Source organism: Sphaerodactylus townsendi, linkage group LG17 (assembly GCF_021028975.2).
Source record: "Sphaerodactylus townsendi isolate TG3544 linkage group LG17, MPM_Stown_v2.3, whole genome shotgun sequence".
Lineage (NCBI taxonomy): Eukaryota > Metazoa > Chordata > Lepidosauria > Squamata > Sphaerodactylidae > Sphaerodactylus > Sphaerodactylus townsendi.
In genome coordinates, this window is record NC_059441.1 from 13,670,285 (window position 1) to 13,689,971 (window position 19,687).

At 49.4% G+C, this 19,687-nt stretch overlaps 2 protein-coding genes across 2 annotated transcripts; both read right to left on the minus strand.

The window, feature by feature from the left end:
• Window positions 1–10,580, minus strand: FAM219B (family with sequence similarity 219 member B). Its single transcript, XM_048519740.1, has 8 exons — window positions 10,521–10,580; window positions 8,488–8,739; window positions 6,793–6,886; window positions 5,485–5,575; window positions 4,871–4,948; window positions 4,596–4,644; window positions 1,262–2,186; window positions 1–1,116 (listed from the first exon to the last, which is right to left on the minus strand). The coding sequence occupies exons 1-7, from the start codon at window positions 10,578–10,580 to the stop codon at window positions 2,031–2,033; spliced, it is 780 nt and encodes a 259-aa protein (XP_048375697.1). The 3' UTR covers window positions 1–1,116; window positions 1,262–2,030.
• A 958-nt stretch (window positions 10,581–11,538) lies between these two features.
• On the minus strand, window positions 11,539–19,438 carry LOC125424728 (cytochrome c oxidase subunit 5A, mitochondrial). The gene is made up of 5 exons (XM_048482158.1): window positions 19,101–19,438; window positions 16,043–16,159; window positions 13,544–13,665; window positions 12,906–13,028; window positions 11,539–11,689 (listed from the first exon to the last, which is right to left on the minus strand). Exons 1-4 carry the CDS (start codon window positions 19,174–19,176, stop codon window positions 12,915–12,917), a joined length of 429 nt encoding a protein of 142 aa, XP_048338115.1. The 5' UTR covers window positions 19,177–19,438; the 3' UTR covers window positions 11,539–11,689; window positions 12,906–12,914.
• Between the last annotated feature and the right edge of the window lie 249 nt (window positions 19,439–19,687).

Consider the following 19,687-nt stretch of genomic DNA (forward strand, 5'->3'; position numbering starts at 1 on the left):
TGCGATACAAGACGGAATTTTACTGATATAATTCCCTTAGTCGTGATATATATATATATAAAAGCAATAATCCTCTGAATATACAATAGTATTAAATATCTAGTAAGATTGTCCTCTGTGCATTTCAGTATATTTAAGGCAGCTTGTTCGGCCTCTCCTGGAAGAGACGGCGAGTCACCCTCCCCAGCCCTGGATCTCCAACTCCAGCAGCCCTGTGCACACCTCCATCCGCAGAGTCTCTGCCCACCTGCTTCGTACTTCCACCCCCTCTTCTCCCCCCCCCACCCCCAAATCTCACTAGCTATCAGTTTATTGCAAGGAGGCTTCAAATAGTTGCGGAGGTCTCTGCTTTCTGTCCCTGGGAGGCTTTGCAGGCAAAGGAAACACTGCGTGCAGCACGTAAATAAATAAGAAATCAGGCAGCAACGAAAGGGACCCGCTCTGCAAAGTACGTCGTAGTGCATATATGGGCTGCAAGGGCTGTTTGTCTTCATCCCTTGCTTGACCTTATTTCCCAGTGGAGCAAGGGGTTTATCTGGGGGGGGGGGCTCAGAACCCCCCATTCTGACCTTTGATAAGTACTGGCAGAGCGCCCTGAAGGGAATTTTGCAGAGCCAGATTTAACCAGGGGGTCTGTTTTTTTTAAGATCCCGTGGCCCCGAAAGGGACGGGTTGTCTTCTGGCAATATACAATTAACAGCACTGGCCCAGGCAGAGAAAGACAGGCCTTTGGCTGCCGTGGGGTGCTTAGAGAAACAGCCCGGGGGCGTTTTCATAACCCACGTATCAGTGGGATTTTAGAAAAAGAGCTTCGGGCAAACCTGGAAGCTGTAGTGTCATTTCCAGAGGCAATATCCAGAAGTCCCCCCCCCAGAGGCCAACGTAGTTAGCAAGTAAACACAAACATTAAATCTTCTCTCCTGCTCTCCCTCCAATACAAGATGACCTCAGTATAAGGCAGTGCAAGTCACCGTGAAGAAGGGGGGACGCCAGCAGCGTCAACAGCAAGAAAAGCTCACCCCAGAACACTCCTTCATCCAAGAAGAACTAACTGATCGTGATGAAACCACCCCTCTCTCCTTACTCGGGAGTAAAGGGAAGGCAAGTCTAGGCTCTCTAGACCCTAGTGCAGTGGTGGCGAACCTTTGGCACTCCAGATGTTATGGACTACAATTCCCATCAGCCCCTGCCAGCATGGCCAATTGGCAGGGGCTGATGGGAATTGTAGTCCATAACATCTGGAGTGCCAAAAGTTCACCACCACGGCCCTAGTGTCATTAACTTCACATGGAAAAGGGTTCTTGTTACCCTTATGAGCTGCCCAGAGCTAACCAGGGGTCTTCAAACTATGGCCCTCCAGATGTTCATAGACTACAGTTCCCATGAGCCCTACCACTTGGCCATGCTGGCAGGGGCTGATGGGAATTGTAGTCCATGAACATCTGGAGGGCCATAGTTTGAAGACCCCTGGCTAACACAAACATGAGAAACGGCCTTTTACGAACAGCCCCTGGCTTTCTTCCCTTCCATCCTGCCCCGCCCGCCAATTACTTCCAGGCTCAGACTGCTTCCTTGTAAAGTTCGCTTACTCGTCTGCTACACGGTGGTCTCTCCCCCCACATCCCTCCTCCTACAACTCCAAATTAGAGAATCCAAAGTTGCCTCGACTCCGTGTCTCCTTTTATCGAAGAGATCGCAGCTTGCCTTTGAACGGACTGAGCCGGATCTCTTCTCCTGTCGACCGGGCGGCTTTTCTCCCACGAAGACACAACCCGCGGCAATATAACCGGTAGGCCGGCTTCCCCAGCAGTCCGATAGTGTATTGCAGAAATAGTTTAGGGGGGAACGCTCAGCTTCCCCAGGAAGAACCAGAAGGTGCGACCAGACGCTGTTCTGCCCGCCCGCCGAGCAGCTTTGACCCAGTGTTCGGAGACGGGTTCAGCTGCCTCCGTCGGACGTCCGCGAGTCCCCCCCCGAAAAGAACTGGGGCAAAAAGGCGCTGGTGTCTTAACCTGCGCTGCGTAACCCTTTCACTGGATGGAGCAAGAGGCGGACTCGCCGAAGCAGCAGGAGCACGGCGAGGACGAGACGGGCTTGGGAGGAATGAGGTCCAGGTCTTCGTCGTCGGGGACTTCGTCCAGGTGATACCCATCCCGCAGCAGCTGGCGGCTGAGATCTTGGTTCACCTGGGGAACAGAAGAGGAGGTGAAGCGGTCTGCCAGCAACTGACTGTGCTGGTCGGGACGAGCCAGACTGGGATCCACCCGGTGGTTTTCAGAGACCAGAACTGAGGAGTTGAAATTAAATCAAAAAGGGGTTTTGGCGAAACGTCAGGAAAAACTTCCTGGCAGTGGGAGGGGCTTCCTCGGGAGGTGGTGGGCTCTCCTTCTCTGGAGGTTTTGAAGCAGAGGCGAGATGGCCGTCGGACAGGAAGGCGGGAAGGGATGAGTCAGTGATTGGCGGTTCTGGCCCTTTCTTACATGCCCAGAGTAAAGCCAAACACCACTTTGGCGTCAGGAAGGACTTTGCCTCCAGGCAAAACTGCCCAGGGATCCTGGAGGTTTTCTGCCTTCCTCTAGGACAGGGGTGGCCAACCTATGGCACTCCAGATGTTCATGGACTGAAATTCCCACCAGCCCCGGCCAACTGGCCATGCTGGCAGGGGGTGATGGGAATTGTAGTCCATGAACATCTGGAGTGCCATAGGTTGGCCACCCCTGCGAGTCTAGGCACAGAGCAGGGATCACTGGACAGGTGGGGAGAGGTAGTTGTGAATTAAGAACATAAGAGAACATAAGAAAGAGCCTGCTGGATCAGACCAGAGTCCATCTAGTCCAGCACTCTGCTACTCGCAGTGGCCCACCAGGTGCCTTTGGGAGCTCACATGCAGGAGGTGAAAGCAATGGCCTTCTGCGGCTGTTGCTCCCGTGCACCTGGACTGTTAAGGCATTTGCAATCTCAGATCAAGGAGGATCAAGATTGGTAGCCATAGATCGACTTCTCCTCCATAAAATCTGTCCGAGCCCCTTTTAAAGCTATCCAGGTTAGTGGCCATCACCACCTCCTGTGGCAGCATATTCCAAACACCAATCACACGTTGTGTGAAGAAGTGTTTCCTTTTATGAGTCCTAATTCTTCCCCCCAGCATTTTCAATGCCTGCCCCCTGGTTCTAGTATTGTGAGAAAGAGAGAAAAGTTTCTCTCTGTCAACATTTTCTACCCCATGCGTAATTTTATAGACTTCAATCATATCAATCATTTCCTGCATTGTGTAGGAGGTTGGATTCGATTACCTTTGAGGGCCCTTCCGGCTCTATGTTTCTAAAAGCTATTTCAGGCCATATGGGGAAGGGAAATGCAAGAATCCTCTACCCCTATTGTTAACCAATACCTGCACTCCACCATCACCCCATAGTGTTAGATAAGCAAGCTTTCACCCCTTGAGAGGTAAGCAGTCGCCCTTGAATATCTTTAAATCACAAAATCATGGGCCTGGTTTATTTATTTACAGTATCTGTCCCCTGATACTCTACCTTTCTAAAGAAAGGCCCCCTTCGCACATGCAGAATAACACACTTTCATTCCACTGTCAATGCACTTTGCAGCTGGATTTTACTGTGCGAAATAGCAAAATCCGCTTGCAAACAATTGTGAAAGTGGGTTGAACGTGGATTTTTCTGCATGTGCGGAAAGGGCCAAAGTGAATTAAAACCAGATTACCGAACCATATTCCGACTTAAGGGCACGTGATTTCGGAGGGAGAGGACGGAGCGGTTTTCACTGATCCTGCCTTCCCGTTGCAGACACCCATTTTGCCCCCCATGACTCCCATTTCCCAGTCCCCAGGAAGGGGCAATTCCCAAGTTCAGAATTAAACTATCTCTCCCCTCCCAGTGTGGTCCCCAGCCAAACACAGGCAGGTACGGCTCAAAGTCACCTATCTCCTTCTTGCCAGTTTGAACCAAAAACGACAACATAAAAGTGTTCGAATGCAAAAAAAAAAATAACATCATGACCAGCCGCAGCCAGTCCTCTGCGGTCAGGCAGGGCCGAGAACATTCTACACATACCACATTGTCCAGATTCTCCAACCTGTTGTGAAATTCAGCAAGTCACAAAAGAACCGGGGGGGAGGGGGGGCTTTTGAAAGGGAGTGGCCCACAGCCTCAAAAAGGTTGCAGAACATGACATATTTGCCTTCAAGAGCCAGCATAGTGTAGTGGCTAAGAGCAGGTGCACTCTAATCTGAACAACCGGGTTTGATTCCCCACTCCTCCACCTGAATGGCAGAGGCTTATCTGGTGAACCAGATGTCTTCCCGCACTCTTGCATTCTTGGTGAGTGACCTTGGGGCAGTCACAGTTCTCTCAGAACCTCTCAGCCCCTCCCACCTCACAGGGTGTTTGTTGTGGGGGAGGGGGAAGGGAAAGGAGATTGTAAGCCCCTTTGAGTCTCCTTACAGGAGAGAAAGGGGGAAAATAAATCTTCTTCTTTTAGCTAACATTCTTTAAAACACCAGCAACATTAAAATATAAATTGGAAAGGTTTCCGGTTCAGATTTTCCCGGCAAACCCCCACAAACAATGCAGACTTGCCTCCGCAGAGGAGTAACCGGAGGAACATCGCGATTCCAGCTCCCCGTCGCTAGAAGAAGAAAGGGAAGAGTCAAGACGAGCCAGAGAACATTCTTTGGTACTTTAAGGATTAAGGGAGTCACCTATGCAAGAACCGGGTCGTTTACCCATGGGGTGACGTCACTGAGCCCCTGTTTGCTACTAAGTTTGAGGGCTTTGTGCTAAATCAAGAACACTGAAGTGAAAACTTCTTAGCCTTTCCCATCACCCAAAGAGGTCCCCCATTCAGTCCTCACCTGTCTGACTCCACAGACACCAGGGTTTCATCCAAGGACTGGCTGAGAGCAGCGTAGCCCTTATTGAACTTTACTGACCTGAAGGAACACAGGAAAAAAGAATGACATATGCTGCTTTGGGGGGAATGGCAGGGTATACATGAAGGAAAATAAATTCTAAAATCCACGTTGTCGATTCCTGCAGCGGTCCGTCTCCTGACAGTGATGGAGTTCAGTCATTCGACACCCAGAAAGTCTGCACCGGTGTAGTGGTTAAGAGCAGGTGGATTCTAATCTGGAGAACCGGGTACGATTCCCCACTCCTCCACCTGAGTGGCAGAGGCTTATCTGGTGAACCAGATGTGTTTCCGCACTCCTACATTTTTGCTGGGTGACCCTGGGATAGTCACAGTTTTTTCCAAACTCTCCCAGCCCCACCTACCTCACAAGGTGTCGGTTGTGGGGAGAGAAAGGGAAAGGATTTTATAAGCCACCTTGAGTCTCCTTAAAGGAGAGAAAAGGTGGGGTATAAATCCAAACTCTTTTTCTCTTCTAAAGCCTCCCGAGATAGAGACGGGGCAATTCTGAAAAGCTTATCCCCGTTCAAAGGATAACCGAAGACAGGGAATTTGTACCTCTTGGCCACTGGTTTGGGTTGGTGCCGGGAGGTTCCCCCCAGGACGCCTTTTCTCCGCAGCATCGCCTTTGCCATCTCCCGATGCTTTTCTGCAACCCAAAACAGCAACAGCAAGTGAAAAGAACTGCCTTGCGTAAGCCGTTCTTGTCCTCTAGGGGGCATGAACCTCTCATCTTCATTGCCTAAAACCATACGTACCAAACTCAGGCCCTCCAGATGTTCGTGGACTACAATCCCCAGCAGCCCCCGCTAGCATGGCCAATTGGCTCTGCTGGCATGGGCTGATGGGAATCATAGTCCATGAACACCTGAACACCTGGGAATCATAATCCATGAACACCTGGCTGATGGGAATCACAGTCCATAGAACATAGTCTCCTCATCAGAGACTGTTGAGAAAACTCAGCAATGAAGGAATAAGAGGGGAAGTCCTCCTATGGATTAAAAACTGGTTGAGGAACAGGAAACAAAGGGTGGGTATAAATGGGAAGTTCTCACAATGGAGAGATGTTGGGAGTGGTGTCCCCCAAGGATCAGTATTGGGACCAGTGCTCTTTAACTTATTCATAAATGACCTAGAAGTAGGGGTGGGTAGTGTGGTGGCCAAGTTTGCAGATGATACCAAATTATGTAGGGTGGTGAGAACCACAAAGGATTGCGAAGAGCTCCAAGCGGACCTTGATAAATTAGGTGAGTGGGCTAAGAAATGGCAAATGCAGTTCAATGTAGCAAAATGTAAAGTGATGCACATAGGGGCAAAAAATCCAAACTTCACATATTGACCGGCTTACAGGGGTCAGTGCTATCAGTCACAGACCAGGAAAGGGATTTGGGCGTCTTAGTTGATAGTTCCATGGGAATGTCAACTCAATGCATGGCAGCTGTGAAAAAGGCAAACTCTATGCTGGGGATAATTAGGAAAGGAGTTGATAATAAAACTGCAAGGATTGTCATGCCCTTATATAAAGCAGTGGTGCGACCGCCATTGCTTTCACATCCTGCATGTGAGCTCCCAAAGGCATCTGGTGGGCCACTGCGAGTAGCAGAATGCTGGACTAGATGGACTCTGGTCTGATCCAGCAGGCTAGTTCTTATGTTCTTATAGTTTGACACCTATGGCCTAAACTAAAGGCAGCTTAAAGAATCGACTGGCGATAAATCTATTGGCACAGGCATCTGAACACCGGACCGATTTATCAAAAAAAAAATCAGTTTCCTTTCCATGTGTCACAGCTTAAGAGGCGATAGGGATGCTCTGCCCCAAGAGGATCCCAGCTGAGAACATGAGGAAGAGCAAGAGACTTACGCAGCTTGTCTTGGAGGGAAGGAATTTTGCTCATGATGTACGGCCCCCGTTTTTCCGTCAATGCTTCCCTGCTTCTCTTCTTGTCCCTGTGCCCCTGTTAGGAGGGAAGTCCCCAGTTCAGCCATAGATCTAGTTAGTTATCCCTTCCCCATTGCGGTCAGCATAAGGAATTAAATGGGAATTTGGGGGCGTTTGGCAGAAACCGTGGACGACATGCGAAGGCCGGCGGATGGCACAGAAAAAGCCTAGAAACTCAGACAGGAAACCCTGACCATCAGGAAGTTTTTCCTGATGTTTAGGTGGAATCTCTTTTCCTTCACCTTGAACCCATTACTCCTGGTCCTAGTCTCTGGAGCAGCAGAAAACAAGCTTGCTCCCTCACCAACATGACATCCCTTCAAATATCTCAACATGGCTATCATGTCACCTCTTCACCTTCTCTTCACCAAACTAAACACACCCAGCTCCCTCAGTCTCTCCTCGTAGGGCCTGGATTCCACACCTTTGACCATTTTGGTTGCTCTCCTCTGGACCAGTTTCAGCTTGTCAATACACTTCCTGAATTGCAGTGCCGAGAACTGGACACAATATTTCAGGTGAGGTGTAACCAATGCAGAATAGAGAGGTACAATCACATCCCTTGGTCTATACCAGTGATGGCGAACCTTTTCAAGGCCGAGTGCCCAAACTGCAACCCAAAACCCACTTTTTTATTGCAAAGTGCCAACATGGCAATTTAACCTGAATACTGAGGTTTTAGTATAGAAAAAATGGTTGACTCTAAGGTGAACGTTACTCGGGAGTAAGCTTGATGGTAATCGGTGGTAACTGTGCAACGCTTCGAACGGGTGAATCACGACCCTAGGAGGGTTTACTCAGAAGCAAGCCCCATTGCCAGCAATCGAGCTTACTCCCAGGTAAAGGATCATGCTTTAGTTCTTCCCATGAAAATCAGTAGGGTTTAACAGCGCTCAACAGGGCTACCTACACTGCTTCCCAAAAACTAGGTCTTAGGTTTAGTGTAATAATCTCCCTGAAATAATTGCACTATTATCACATGACGAGCTCTGTGCCCACGTGCCCACAGAGAGGGCTCTGAGTGCCACCTCTGGCACCCATGCCATAGGTTCGCCACCACTGGTCTATACTCATGTCGATACAGCCCAGAATCGCATTGGCCTTCTTGGCTGCCGCATCGGACTCATGTTCGGTTCGTGGTCGACTAAGACTCCCAGATCCCTTTCAAAAGTAGTGTTGTCAAGCCAGGTGTCACCCATCCTATTAAGACATTTTATCTCTGAATGCCACAAATACCTGCCTCACAAGGTGGGGAGAGGAAGGGCATGGAGTTTGTCAGCCTGTTTGAGTCTCTTTACAAGAGAAAAGAGCACGGTATAAATCCAAACCCTTCTTCCTTCTCCTATATATTGCTAGCCACGACAGGTTAATGGAGCCTCCATGTCTAGAGGGAGTCTACCTGTTTCTGAAATGACACCTGCCTTGACGTTCTCCCTGGGGGTGGGGTCTGGGCCCTCCTTGGGTGCCCCCAATAAGACCCCCACCGACTCCCCCCTCCCCAAGCTGTCATTCCCCACTCCTCCACTGTCATTGGGCTGTCATCCATCCCCCGACAGTGACCCCTTCTCCCTCCCAGGGGGGCGGTGGGGCCTAGCCTGGCCGCGACTCTGCCCCCACCGTGTTGCCGCTCGGCCCCGGCTGGGCCCCGGCCTCCCACCGCCTCGGCGGCGGCGCCTCCTCGTTCTCCTCCATCGCCGCTTCCATCAGCCGGTCCTTGCCCGCCAGGCCACGCCCCCCTCCTCCAGCCCGCCAATCACAATCGAGGCTTTCGCGGCAGAGTCCCGCCTTCCACGCTTGGTCGGCGACGCCTATTGGCTGTGCGGCTCGCTTGTTCCCCCCCTCCCAATCCGGGTGGCTGATCAGCCTCGCCTTTTCCGGCGGAAACAGGAGAGGTGGAAAGAGGCTTTGCCAAGACACGGCCCTTCTAGGCTTTTGCCAGGTTCTCCGTCGGCTTGGGTTGCAACCGTGCTGATGCCCGAATAAGGCTGGCCGTCCCATGCAAATATCCCTGCAGGCAGAAACTTAGCAAGCTCAAGGAAAAAGGGCAGGCTTCACTTCTTTTCCTCCAGCATCTCACTGGATTTTTTATTTTTAATGGAGGATCATCTGTATATTCCTTCTGGGGAGAAGGAATGCCTTCCTGGGCTGGGTGTAAAAACTCATGGAGACAAGTAGAGCTGCATTACTGCAATAGCAACTTTGCCATTTGCATTAAAGGATCCCTTGTCAGATACTTCGAGCAAGGCATGAAGGGAAACTGTCCTGTTACCCCGGCATGGGGAGTGTACATAGGGAGTGCCTTTATAACATCAAGCCTTGAGTTATATGGATACTCTGCCTTTAAACATGGAAGTTCTTATTCACAGTTGTTCGCTGCTGGGTCAATTAACTGGGAAGACTTTAAGGTTATTTTGCCCTTTTGTTTCCAAAGTGCAAGTTGCAACATGCGAAATACAACCCATGCCACAATGCTGACCCTTTTCCACACATGCAGTTTCTATAACCCAAAAGAAGGGAATTAAAATGTATTCATACTTCATCTGGGCATAGAGCAAAAGTCACTGGAGGGATAGGGAAGGTGTGAATTTCCTGCCTTGTGTAGAGGGTTGGATGTCCCTTCCAGCTCTACGTTTCATAAAGCATTATTTCTTCTTAATCCATTCAGGACAGTTACATGCTAAGTAGACCAATCCTAATATTTGAGATAAAGGGCATAGTGTATTGCACTACACCTAAAATGGAAACAGAAAATGAAAAGGGGAGGGGAGTTCTGGCATTGTGTTATTGGACCAAAACATTGGACTCGTTTCTGTAGAACAGTGGTTCTCAACCTGGGGGTCGGGACCCCTTTGGGGGTCGAATGACCCCTTCACAGGGGTCGCCTAAGACTCTCTGCATCAGTGTTCTCCATCTGTACAATGGATAAATGTTAGGGGTTGGGGGTTACCACAACATGAGGAACTGTAATTAAAGGGTCACGGCATTAGGGAGGTTGAGAACCACTGCTGTAGAACATGCTAGCACAGACCTGGGCATTATACGGCCCGCGGGCCACATACGACCTGCTGGATGACCCTGACTAGCCCCCCTGCCTTGCAGGGGAGCGAGGCTTCTTTGAAAGCCCCGCAGAAGCCGGTTGCCTTGGCTGCCTGCTTCTGCAGGGCTTTCAAAAGCGCCTCGCCCCCCTGCCTTGCTGGGGAGTGAGTTGATCTGTGCACCTGTCTGTCACTTATCAGCCCCTATTATGCAGAATTGAGTTCAGCCTTTTGGCCCGGCCCTCTACAATATTTTCTGTTTCTTATGCGGCCCCATGGAAAAAATAATTGCCCACCCCTGTGTTAGCACAAGATCACACAACCGTGGTGGAAAAAATGAACACGTAGAACAGGCCCAAAGCAACCCAGCTGGCTCTGCAGAACGGAACAGAAGGTGGTAAGGAGAATGTGATACTGTATGTGCCGCTGAGTGGCTATCCAGTAACAGACACACTCATGACCCCCACGACAAAAGGCCATTGTATGCCTGTTGCCGGAAAACCTTAATTGCTACTTGAAATTTGCCACCACGTGCCAGAAGCATTATTTGTTCCAAGTTCATCTAGCAACGAACATAACCAGCACACCCAAATCAGGGGAGAACTGGAAACTGACCATGTGGCAGGCAAACCAGATGACTTCAACCGCCAAGACTGCCTTTTCACAAACCCTCATGCACAACGGAGAGCAGCTGGGCTCGGCTCAGGTGACCGGCGGCACCTTGAATGGCTTGGCTACATTTCTGGCCATCTGCTAAGCCCGAGTTAACTCAACACATGATATTACGAGCATTTTTTGTTCACGTAGGGAAAACGTAACTCTCAAGAGCTGCTTTCAGACCTACAAGTGCAAGGAACTGCGAGATGTTCTCTTTCTTGTAAGCATTGCTTTCTAGTTTGGGTGCTGTGTGGTTTCCGGGCTGTATGGCCGTGTTCTAGCAGCATTCTCTTGTGACGTTTCGCCTGCATCTGTGGCTGGCATCTTCAGAGGATCTGATGTTGGGAAAGCAAGTGGAGTATATATATCTGTTGGATTTTAAAGCCTTCGACAATACACTGCTTTCTAGTGTTCTTCTCGTACAAATATAGTCTGGAGCAGCAGTGGCGTAGGAGGTTAAGAGCTCGTGTATCTAGTCTGGAGGAACTGGGTTTGATTCCCAGCTCTGCCGCCTGAGCTGTGGAGGCTTATCTGGGGAATTCAGATTAGCCTGTGCACTCCCACGCACGCCAGCTGGGTGACCTTGGGCTAGTCACAGCTTCTCGGAGCTCTCTCAGCCCCACCTACCTCACAGGGTGTTTGTTGCGAGGGGGGAAGGGCAAGGAGCTTGTAAGCCCCTTTGTGTCTCCTACAGGAGAGAAAGGGGGGATATAAATCCAAACTCTTCTTCTTCTATGCTAACGGTACTGTGAAATTGATGTACTTTTGTTCTGTTGTACTGGTCGACTGTAAATAAATGATTAATGTACGCTTAATGCACTGCACAGTTCATGATGACCTAGGAAATCGATTTTAAAAAAGAAACAGTTTGGCTGTTCAATTCTTCATGGCTCGTCTTTGGCACAGGTCTCATCTAGCCAAACTGCAGGCAGCAGCTGACTAAAAAATGGATATAAAAGACAAGGACTCAGTTCAGTTCAAACCAGGTTTTCCCTTTAATAGGCCCAGTGTCACCGTGCATATTCCAGGATTCAATAACAGGAAGAATTTTATTTCAAATAAGTAATATTATAACATCTGTCTCCAGACAACAGGTAGCGTGAACAATAAACCCTTGGGAAGCTCATCTGGAAGAGAGAAGATATCGAAAGTTAGTCTGGGTACGTTTGTATCCCGAGGCTGCCTTTCCCTCCAAAAAACCGGATGGAATGGTTGGGAGAATGCTGTCCAATCTGTGCAGGGCCAAGACAGGTAAATATTCTGCCACACAAAGCCATTTAAAGAAACCTCCGTATGACCACGCTGCAGCATACTGTGGTCTCTTCCCCAGTCTCGTGTACAGACTTCACCACTGAAATATTATGGCCTGATTTGTAACCTTTTATGTAAATGTGCTCCATCCTTTGTACTACAGTGGCAATCTACAAAGCTACCACTCTCCAAAAATAAGATCTTTGTTTTGCTATTTAGTATTGCATTTTTTAATAAGCCACACTCAAAACCTCACTCGAAATGAGTTTCAGAAAGTTCTGGCCAGGCTTAGACCTCAGCAATGGCTTTGCAAACAGCTTCAGAATACAAGGAAAAACCCATCAGTTGTATACGTTGTTGGTTTTCACTCAAAATCTCCATTCTAAAACAAATGTTGGGGGGGGGGGGGCACCCATATGGTTTCTTCCCCTATCTGAGGCTTCACGACCACCCTGTGAAGCAGGCTAAGCTGTGAAAACGGCTGAGTTGACTGGTGATTTGAATCTGAATCTCCAAAGTCCAACAGTCTAGTAGCTACACCATGAGAGAAGAAGAAGAGTTTGGATTTATATCCCCCCTTTCTCTCCTGCAGGAGACTCAAAGGGGCTGACAATCTCCTTGCCCTTCCCCCCTCACAACAAACACCCTGTGAGGTGGGTGGGGCTGAGAGAGCTCCGAGAAGCTGTGACTAGCCCCAGGTCACCCAGTTGGCGTGTGTGGGAGTATACAGGCTAATCTGAATTCCCCAGATAAGCCTCCACAGCTCAGGCGGCAGAGCAGGGAATCAAACCCGGTTCCTCCTGATTAGATACGCGAGCTCTTAACCTCCTACGTCACATGCTGCCTCACTATGCTATTCTAGTGTTTAGTTATAATGCACAGTATATAGTTCCTCAGCAATCATTAACTGCTGAACAATTGCTAGCAGGCAAGCACTGAAGGTGACATATTTCCTGAGGGCACATCAGAGTATCCCTCCATCTGTTCAAGACTACAGGAAGATCAACGCACTAGAATTTTTCATAACCCCTGTTAAGCGTCTAATAAAGTTGGGTGGCTCCTCTCAGGGAGAGGAAGATTCAAGCCTCTTACCTGAAACACTTAGACTTTATCCAGGCCAAGTTCTTCTGGAGTTGAGATTCCCAATTCATTCAAAGTTGGTCTAAGTTCCTGGATAACGTAGGGATAGATTTCTTTGTGGGGGCCTGCTTTGTCCTGATTGAAAAGGAACGCATTATTAAAAATAAAAACCCAGCCAAAAAAAAAGCGAGGGTTGATTTGTACTCGCTTTAACCCTGACAGGTTAAATAAGCCCATGGCCCTTAGAATAAAGCTTATAAATATTAGAGAGATACATGATTGGGGTAATAGCAGTTTATACTTGAAGATCACAATTAGAAAGCGGTACCCAAGTCCACTATTGCACAAAAAGATGGGGGAAACCATTCTAAGGGGGTAAAGAACTCATCCTTTGTACACCCACTTCAATCCCTGACATCTCTTGTTAAAGGGTCTCAGGCTAAAGCAGCTTGGAGACACCCCTGAGGCATAGTGGACCATGCTAGCTAAACAGAGCATTGGATTGGATGGGCAGAGAAGTCTTTTTTGGGAGAGAGTCACATGACTCTGAGCATCACCACCACAAGTCTTGAACATGCCCAGATATGACAAGAGAAACATGCCTAGCTAAAGAGAGAAACAGCAGTAAGGTTCAAAGGCATTCCACTGACCTTTACAACTTCTAAGATACGGACGGCACTTGCAAAGTCATTTAGTCGCCGGCATGCCCTTAAAGCAGCATCAAGGATTTTTGGTTCGGGAACCAGGTCATAACCAACCAAGGTGTTCATACCTGTCAGAGAGAACAAGCGGTTTCAGAGGGTGCCATTTTTCTCACAGAAATTCCATTGTTCATCTCAATATTCATATTCCTAAAGATACCCCAAAATCCCTGAAAAGCTTGATTCCTATCAGTGTGAATTTTCCTATCCTGTGTGAATTTTCCTATGGGTACATCTACAGTACATAGAAATTAGCACAGATGACATGAAACTGCGCTAAAATTTAGAATATAAACCTCATTGTATCAGGGGCTGTTTACTATCCCAGTACCAACAACGGTTAGGATAAAGCTGAATTATTTAAAAGAGCCTTTGGAAACTGACCCGAGGCCATGCTGATAGTTTGAAGCTATTACTGGCTTTAACGTTTTTGGGATTTTCCATATACTCATACAGCCACTTTGAAAGAAGAAGAAGAAGAAGAAGAGTTTGGATTTATATCCCTCCTTTCTCTCCTGTAGGAGACTCAAAGGGGCTTACAATCTCCTTGCCCTTCCCCCCTCACAACAAAAACCCTGTGAGGTGGGTGGGGCTGGGAGAGCTCCAAAAAGCTGTGACTAGCCCAAGGTCACCCAGCTGGCATTTGTGGGAGTGCACAGGCTAATCTGACTTCCCCAGATAAGCCTCCACAACTCAAGCGGCAGAGATGGGAATCAAACCTGGTTCCTCCAGATCAGAATGCACCTGCTCTTAGCCACTACTGCTCCCTGAAAGCAGTATACAAATCTCTTAAACAGGATCTGAGTTCATACCAGAACGACATGCTATACCTCCAGTGCCAAAATATCAACCCTTTCCACTGTATTACATTTCCAGGCTCAGCACAATCTCAAAGCAACTTAGAGATCCACAATAAAGTGTCATTTATGGTTTTGCTGTTGCAAGCATTTGGATTTCAAAGCACTGCCTAAAGCAGTGGTTCTCAACCTGTGGGTCACGACCCCTTTGGGGGTCGAACGACCCTTTCACAGGGGTCGCCTAAGACTCTCTGCATCAGCGTTCTCCATCTGTAAAATGGATAAATGTTAGGGTTGGGGGTCACCACCACATGAGGAACTGTATTAAAGGGTCGCGGCATTAGGAAGGTTGAGAACCACTGGTCGAAAGGTTTTTCTGTCCTTATTAAGGCAGCCCTCACGTACACTGAGGAAGATGTCGGGTTACTGATTAAACAGCCAAGTGTTGTTTAACCTCTGCTCCTAAAGAGACAGTCGCCCCATATGAGTCAATAAAACATGCCGCTGTGTCTCCAATTACAAGAGGAAAAAAAGATAATTCTAAACTGAAAATGATACATGCAGCAGCCAATCCTTTGTTTACCAGCATCCTTCCATCCTTTTTTTAAACCTGAATTCAACTATATCCAAGACGTACAAACTCTCTTTTCAGGTATGGAAGTCACTTAAACATACAGAACAGCAATGAAAAATATTCCCTTCTTCAGGCTTTCAAATCACTCAGTAGGTGTACAACAGAAGTCATTTCATGACCGGAGCTATTCCGTGAACTCTGCTCTGAAGACCGAACAGGGGTTGTAAACAAATCAGTTTGATTTAACAGATCATGAACCAGTCTGAGTGTACTGTTGTAGAAGCGAGGAGAGCAGAGCTGTGGAGAAGTTCCATTAAAGACAACGGCTTGGCTAGAAGAGACCAAGATGCACCGTCTGAAAAGGGATCAGGGTACGCCATGAGCTGTTCTGCTTAACAGAAGAAGAAGAGTTGGACTTATATCCGCCTTTTCTCTCCTGCAAGGAGACTGAAAGAGGCTTACAAATTCCTTACCCTTTCCCCCTCACAACAAACACCCTGTGAGGTAGGTGGGGCTGAGAGAGCTCAGAAGAACTGTGACTAGCCCAAGGTCACCCAGCTGGTGTGTGTGAGACTGCACAGGCTTATCGGAATTCCCCAGATAAGCCTCCACAGCTCAGGCAGCAGAGCGGGGAGTCAAACCTGGTTCCTCCAGATTAGAGTACACCTACTCTTAACCACTACGCCACTGCTGCTCACTGCTGTAAGCTTTTGCGCTAGACACTACACCACATCCACCTGCCACTGATCATGAACCTCAACCCACACTTGCAAGGTTCCAAAGCGTTTCCTTGTTTCTAGTCAGCAAGTTTCCTGTTGCTGCGTGCTCTGCAGCTATATGCTGAGACCAGCAATAGAAGTCTGTTCCAAACACACCAGAATATTGAAGGTCAGCACTGTGTACTCAGACTAGCAGTGGCTCTCCGTGAAATCAGGTGGAGACCTTTCACATTACCTGCTTTTTTAAAAAACAGAAGCTTGGGATTGAACCCCAGACCTTCCAAACACAAAGCAGACGCTCTGCTATTGAACATAAGCACGGCTTGCATCCTAGAAAGTGGATGTTAAGGAGAATTACCTTTCCTTAGCTCCCAGGCATCGATATCTGGTTTGTTGAAGTACGTCACCCAGCGAGCGTCAAACTCTTCATCTGACTCTTGAGACCCGTGAGAATAGCAACGCACAGGCAACGCCACTGCAAGACAAACACCACATTGGGGAGGGAGGGAAGGAAAACATTCACTGCAAAACCTTTAATGAAGCAGATTGATACCTGTGAAGTCCACCTGCTCTTGACCATTATACCATTTTCCCCCTTTGATTTTTCTTTATTTGCTGACTCTCATCTAATTTACCCTGATAAAAATATGTCGTGGGCCAAATAAGCTTAAGTGACGTGGCTCAGCAAGTGAGCTAAATCCCTCATGGGCTTGGATGTTCTACTGGTTTGAAAAAAAAAATAGCAGGATCATGTCACCTTGTGAATGTTCGGAAGCTATACTATAAGCACACTCCCTGTTGTAATCTCTCCAAGAGAAACCCATCCCTTGAAGCACACCTAGCCTACCAGAGCTCAAGGGCAGCCAATTAAACTCTAATAAGTTCTGGCAAAGGAGGCTGGAGTTAGGACTCACATTACTTTGTGAACGACAGCATTGAAACACCCACTCCAAAATGGATTTGTGATGGCCACATAGCACAGCTAATGCCGACCTGAGGGGAAATTAAATAGCAAACAAGGAGTAAGGCCTAGAAGCAGCTTTTGTGACTTTGCTCTGTCACAGATAACAGTACTATGGGTGTGGTCAGGTGCGGTCCATGGTATTGTTCAACTGGAAGAAACGTTATCAAATTTTAAATTGCTAATGAGACATTTAAGCGGATTAAAACTATTCATGTGTGCGATCCAAGTCAATTGTATGCTTTGCGAAAGGTTTCAGAACGAAAGGGGAAGTGAGAGGCAAAAACCACACTGCACATTTAACGGGGCTGCATTGTGATCATATTGTACTATGCACATAAATGTTTTCTGGTGTGGGAAAGAGAAACCTTGCCCGTTTCTCCGTCAGCCTGCAGGCCTTCTCTCCTCCATGCCAGAGTAAGAGACAACTACAGGTAGTTTGCCATTATGTGCCCCTGCGCAGCAACCCTGAACTTCCTTGAAGGTCTATAATCCATGTACTAACCAGGGCCTGACCTTGGTTAACTTTCAAGATCTGGTGAGATCAGGCTAGCTTGGGTCATCTAGGTCAGGTTTATCTTGGTGGTGGAAAGCACCATAAAGTCACAGGCAAGTTATGGCAACCCCATTGGGTTTTCAAGGCAGAGGTGGTGTACCATTTCCTGCCTCTTTGTAGCAACACTGGACTTCCTTGGTGGACTTCCATACAGATACTAAAGAGAACCGGCCCTGCTTAGCTGATGATGAGATCAGACTAGCCTGGGCCGTCCAGGTCGGGGCAAGAGACAAAGTTAATCTACCACGGTCTGCCTCACTGTAGCAGCCCTGAACTTCCTTGGTGATCCCCCATCCAGATACTAAAGAGGGCAAATCCTGCAAAGCTTTCAAGAGATCAGCTTAGCCTAGACCAGTGGTGGCGAACCTTTGGCACTCCAGATGTTATGGACTACAATTCCCATCAGCCCCTGCCAGCATGGCCAATTGACCATGCTGGCAGGGGCTGATGGGAATTGTAGTCCATAACATCTGGAGTGCCAAAGGTTCGCCACCACTGGCCTAGACCATTCAGGTCAGGGCAAGAGACAAGCAGAGTTGGTTTGCCCTTGCCTGCCTCTGTATAGCCACCCTGGATTTCCTTGGTGGTCTTCCATGCAAATACTAACCAGGACTGACCCTGTTTAGCTTTCAAGATCTGATAAGTACATGCTAGTCTGGGCCATCCAAGCCAGAAAAGAAGAGGAGTTTGGATTTACACCCCACCTTTCTCTCCTGTAAGGAGACCCAATGTGGTTTACAAGCTCCTTTCCCTTCCTCTCCCCACCACAGACACATTGTGAGGTAGGTGGGGCTGAGAGAGTTCGGAGAAATCTGTGACTAGCCCAAGGTCACCCAGCAGGAATGCAGGAGAGCGGAAACACACCTGGTTCACCAGATAAAGCCTCTGCCACTCAGGTGGAGGAGTGGGGAATCAAACTCAGTTCTCCAGATTAGAATCCACCTGTTCTTAACCACCATACCATGCTCTCAGAAGACCAACAGGGGTGGTTTGCCTCTGCATAGCAACCCCAAACTTTCTAAGTGGTCTCCCATCCAAACAGAAACCAGGGCCAGCCCTGCTTAGCTTCCAAGATCTGTTGAGACCATCCAAATCAGGGCAGACAAGCAAAGCCATTGCCTGCCTCTGCATAGCAACCCTGGTCTCCCATCCAAAGAGTAACCAGGAATGACTCTGTTTAGCTTCTGAGATCTGACAAGGTCGGGCTAGCCTGGACCATCCAGGTCAGACAAGCAGAGGTGGATGGCTATTGCCTGCTTCCGCGTAGCAACCTTGTCCTTCCTTGGCGGCCTGCAAATCCAAACACTAAGCAGGGCCGACCCAGGCTAGCTACCAGTGTTGGCTACCAGTGTTGAAAAACAGGCTAGTAATAATTATTACTGCTCACCTAAGAAAAAGCCTCATCAGGCCCAAGGAGGAAGTGGAGGAGGAAAAAAAGGGAGGAAAGGTTTCCAAGGGGGGGGGGGAGACGAAGGGCGAAAACCGCACTGCGGACCTCAGGGGGCTGCATTGGGATTGCATGGCACTGAGCGTGGTGATGGCTCCTGCATGGGTTGTGGGGGAGAAGCCTGGCCCGTCCCTCCATCACCCTGCAGGCCTTTCCCCCACTCCGAGAGCCGCTTCGGCCCGTTCAATGTCACCTTCCCGCCAAGCAGGGTACAGAGCCAGCGTCACCGAAGAGAAGCAGCCCGGCCTCCCGCTCCCGGCCTTTCTCCTTCCTCACAGCTCCATGACCTCCAGGGCGGCCATGCACGAGGAGCCCACTAGGCCGCAGCGCCGCCTGCCCTCGAGTGGCTACGGGGTCACGGCAAGGACATTCCGGGACAGCGAACGCGGAACGGAGTGGGGGGGACGCGACCCCGCCGGTCGGTCGGTCGGTCGGTCGGCGAGCCGACTCACCTGCGGCGAAGGCCCTCGGGGCGAGGCCGCGGAGGGGGAGCGCGGCGCAGCGGAGGAGCTGAGCGGCGGCCAACATGGCTGAGCGAGCGGGGAAGGAGAAGAGAAAGAGGCGGCGGCCTGAGGCGAGCGGCTGAGGAGAATGGAAGAGGAGGGAGATGGGCCGGTGGGCGCGCGCCCGTCGCCGCTGGTTTGTGTCCCTTCTCGCGCTCCCTAGCTGGATCCTGACAGGCTCGCGCACCCCCCGGCCACGCGCCGCTCACTGCGGCTCTGCCACGGTCGAGGGCAAAAGTGGGCGTGGTCTGGGTACGGCGGCGCGTGGAGGACAAATCTCTTCCAGCGAGAAGGGGAAGAAAGAAAGAGCGCGAGGGACTGGGATTGGAAAGGGGGCGTGGCTTCGCCGTTAGAGGCGGGGGGATCAGGAGCTGTCCGCCCTATTGGCGCCTCCTCCAACTTGGAAAAGCGAGGCGGAGGCGTGGCTTTGGAAGCGCGAGCCAATCAAGGGGGCGCTGTTGATTTCCGTTCTGTCCTGGTAGCTGGATGAGTGTTTTCTGGCCTGCCTCGCGGGGCTGTTGTGGCGAAATGAATGC

What these genes read in the sequence shown, in the direction of transcription:
- LOC125424728 (XM_048482158.1), bottom strand. Translation starts at nt 19,176, where the DNA reads ATGTTGGCCGCCGCTCAGCTCCTCCGCTGCGCCGCGCTCCCCCTCCGC. An exon ending in CCCGAGGGCCTTCGCCGCAG is followed by an intron (nt 16,160 to 19,100) that starts GTGAGTCGGCTC and finishes TTTGTCTTGCAG; the next exon opens with TGGCGTTGCCTGTGCGTTGC. An exon ending in GTATCTTAGAAGTTGTAAAG is followed by an intron (nt 13,029 to 13,543) that starts GTCAGTGGAATG and finishes CTTTTCAATCAG; the next exon opens with GACAAAGCAGGCCCCCACAA.
- FAM219B (XM_048519740.1), bottom strand. Translation starts at nt 10,580, where the DNA reads ATGAGGGTTTGTGAAAAGGCAGTCTTGGCGGTTGAAGTCATCTGGTTT. An exon ending in CGGGGCCGAGCGGCAACACG is followed by an intron (nt 6,887 to 8,487) that starts GTGGGGGCAGAG and finishes CCCTCCTAACAG; the next exon opens with GGGCACAGGGACAAGAAGAG. An exon ending in GTGTCTGTGGAGTCAGACAG is followed by an intron (nt 4,645 to 4,870) that starts GTGAGGACTGAA and finishes TTCTTCTTCTAG; the next exon opens with CGACGGGGAGCTGGAATCGC.